The 947-nt window shown below is 45.7% G+C and overlaps 1 protein-coding gene across 1 annotated transcript in view; it reads right to left on the bottom strand.

Moving 5' to 3' along the window:
- Positions 1-947, bottom strand: part of ZNF836 (zinc finger protein 836) — a 17,493-nt gene that overhangs the window by 10,274 nt on the left and 6,272 nt on the right. Inside the window, 1 exon segment of the mRNA XM_011965858.1 lies at positions 526-620. Within this exon segment, the coding sequence (XP_011821248.1) occupies positions 526-540 (15 nt within the window). The 5' untranslated portion in view covers positions 541-620.

Raw genomic sequence — 947 nt, 5'->3', positions numbered from 1 at the left:
CGTGTATCTAATTGTCCATTCCATTCCCAGTCATTAAGATTTTGAAGTTAGAAACAGTGACTCATTCATACAGCTTCAAATGTAGTATAAAATTAGGCAGAAAAGATCTCCCCTGACACACTCTTTTCCAGAATTGATGAGGTATTGTGCACATTAACATGTGCCTTCTGCATGCAGCTTCTCTACTTCTGGTCTACAGAATGCTGACTGCATCCTGATTTTGCCTCTAAACAATCTCTGCTACCAACAGCTCTGACACTGTGGGGCTCATACCCTGTCTCCATCCGTGTCTGGATGTGAGCCGCTCCCAGGACCATGCCCAGCGGAGCCTCTTTCCAAGTTAATGTCACTGGGTCTCGGTGAGATAGAATCTAAGTGAGATGAGAGAAACTGAGGGAAGGCATGGGTGAATGGCAGTAAACACGTCAGGCAGGATGCTTCAGACTCAGAGAAGATTCGCAACTCCAATGCATTGCATTTCAAAAAGGAAGGAGACAGAATGATCCACTAAGAATATCATTTTACCTGTGTAAGAGCCATCCCTGACTCCTTTTCTTTCCTCTTCTTCCTCTTCTGGGCTGCTCTCTCAGTCAGTATAATTACTTCTTTACAAGTCAAATCTGAAAGTGAAAAATCTGTCGTTTAATGCTTGGAAACAACACATTCCTTTCTGTGCTACAACCATGCCCACAGGAAAGACCTCAGCATGTGGAGAGACAGCCCACTGCACCAGGGGGATGCAAGGATAATAAATTCCTAAACAAAGACCAAGTGGCCTGGCATGGTGGCTCACGCCTATAATCCCAGCATTTTAGGAGGCAGAGGCGGGCGGATCAACTGAGGTCAGGAGTTTGAGAGCATCCTGGACAACATAGTGAAACCCCGTCTCTACTAAAAATACAAAAATTAGCTGGGCGTGGTGGCAGGTGCCTGTAGTCCCAGCTACT

The sequence above is a fragment of the Mandrillus leucophaeus genome, unplaced genomic scaffold, assembly GCF_000951045.1.
Source record: "Mandrillus leucophaeus isolate KB7577 unplaced genomic scaffold, Mleu.le_1.0 Scaffold74, whole genome shotgun sequence".
In the NCBI taxonomy this organism is placed as follows: domain Eukaryota; kingdom Metazoa; phylum Chordata; class Mammalia; order Primates; family Cercopithecidae; genus Mandrillus; species Mandrillus leucophaeus.
The sequence above is the reverse complement of the archived record's forward strand: the minus strand, read 5'-3'. Positions and strand labels throughout refer to the sequence as shown.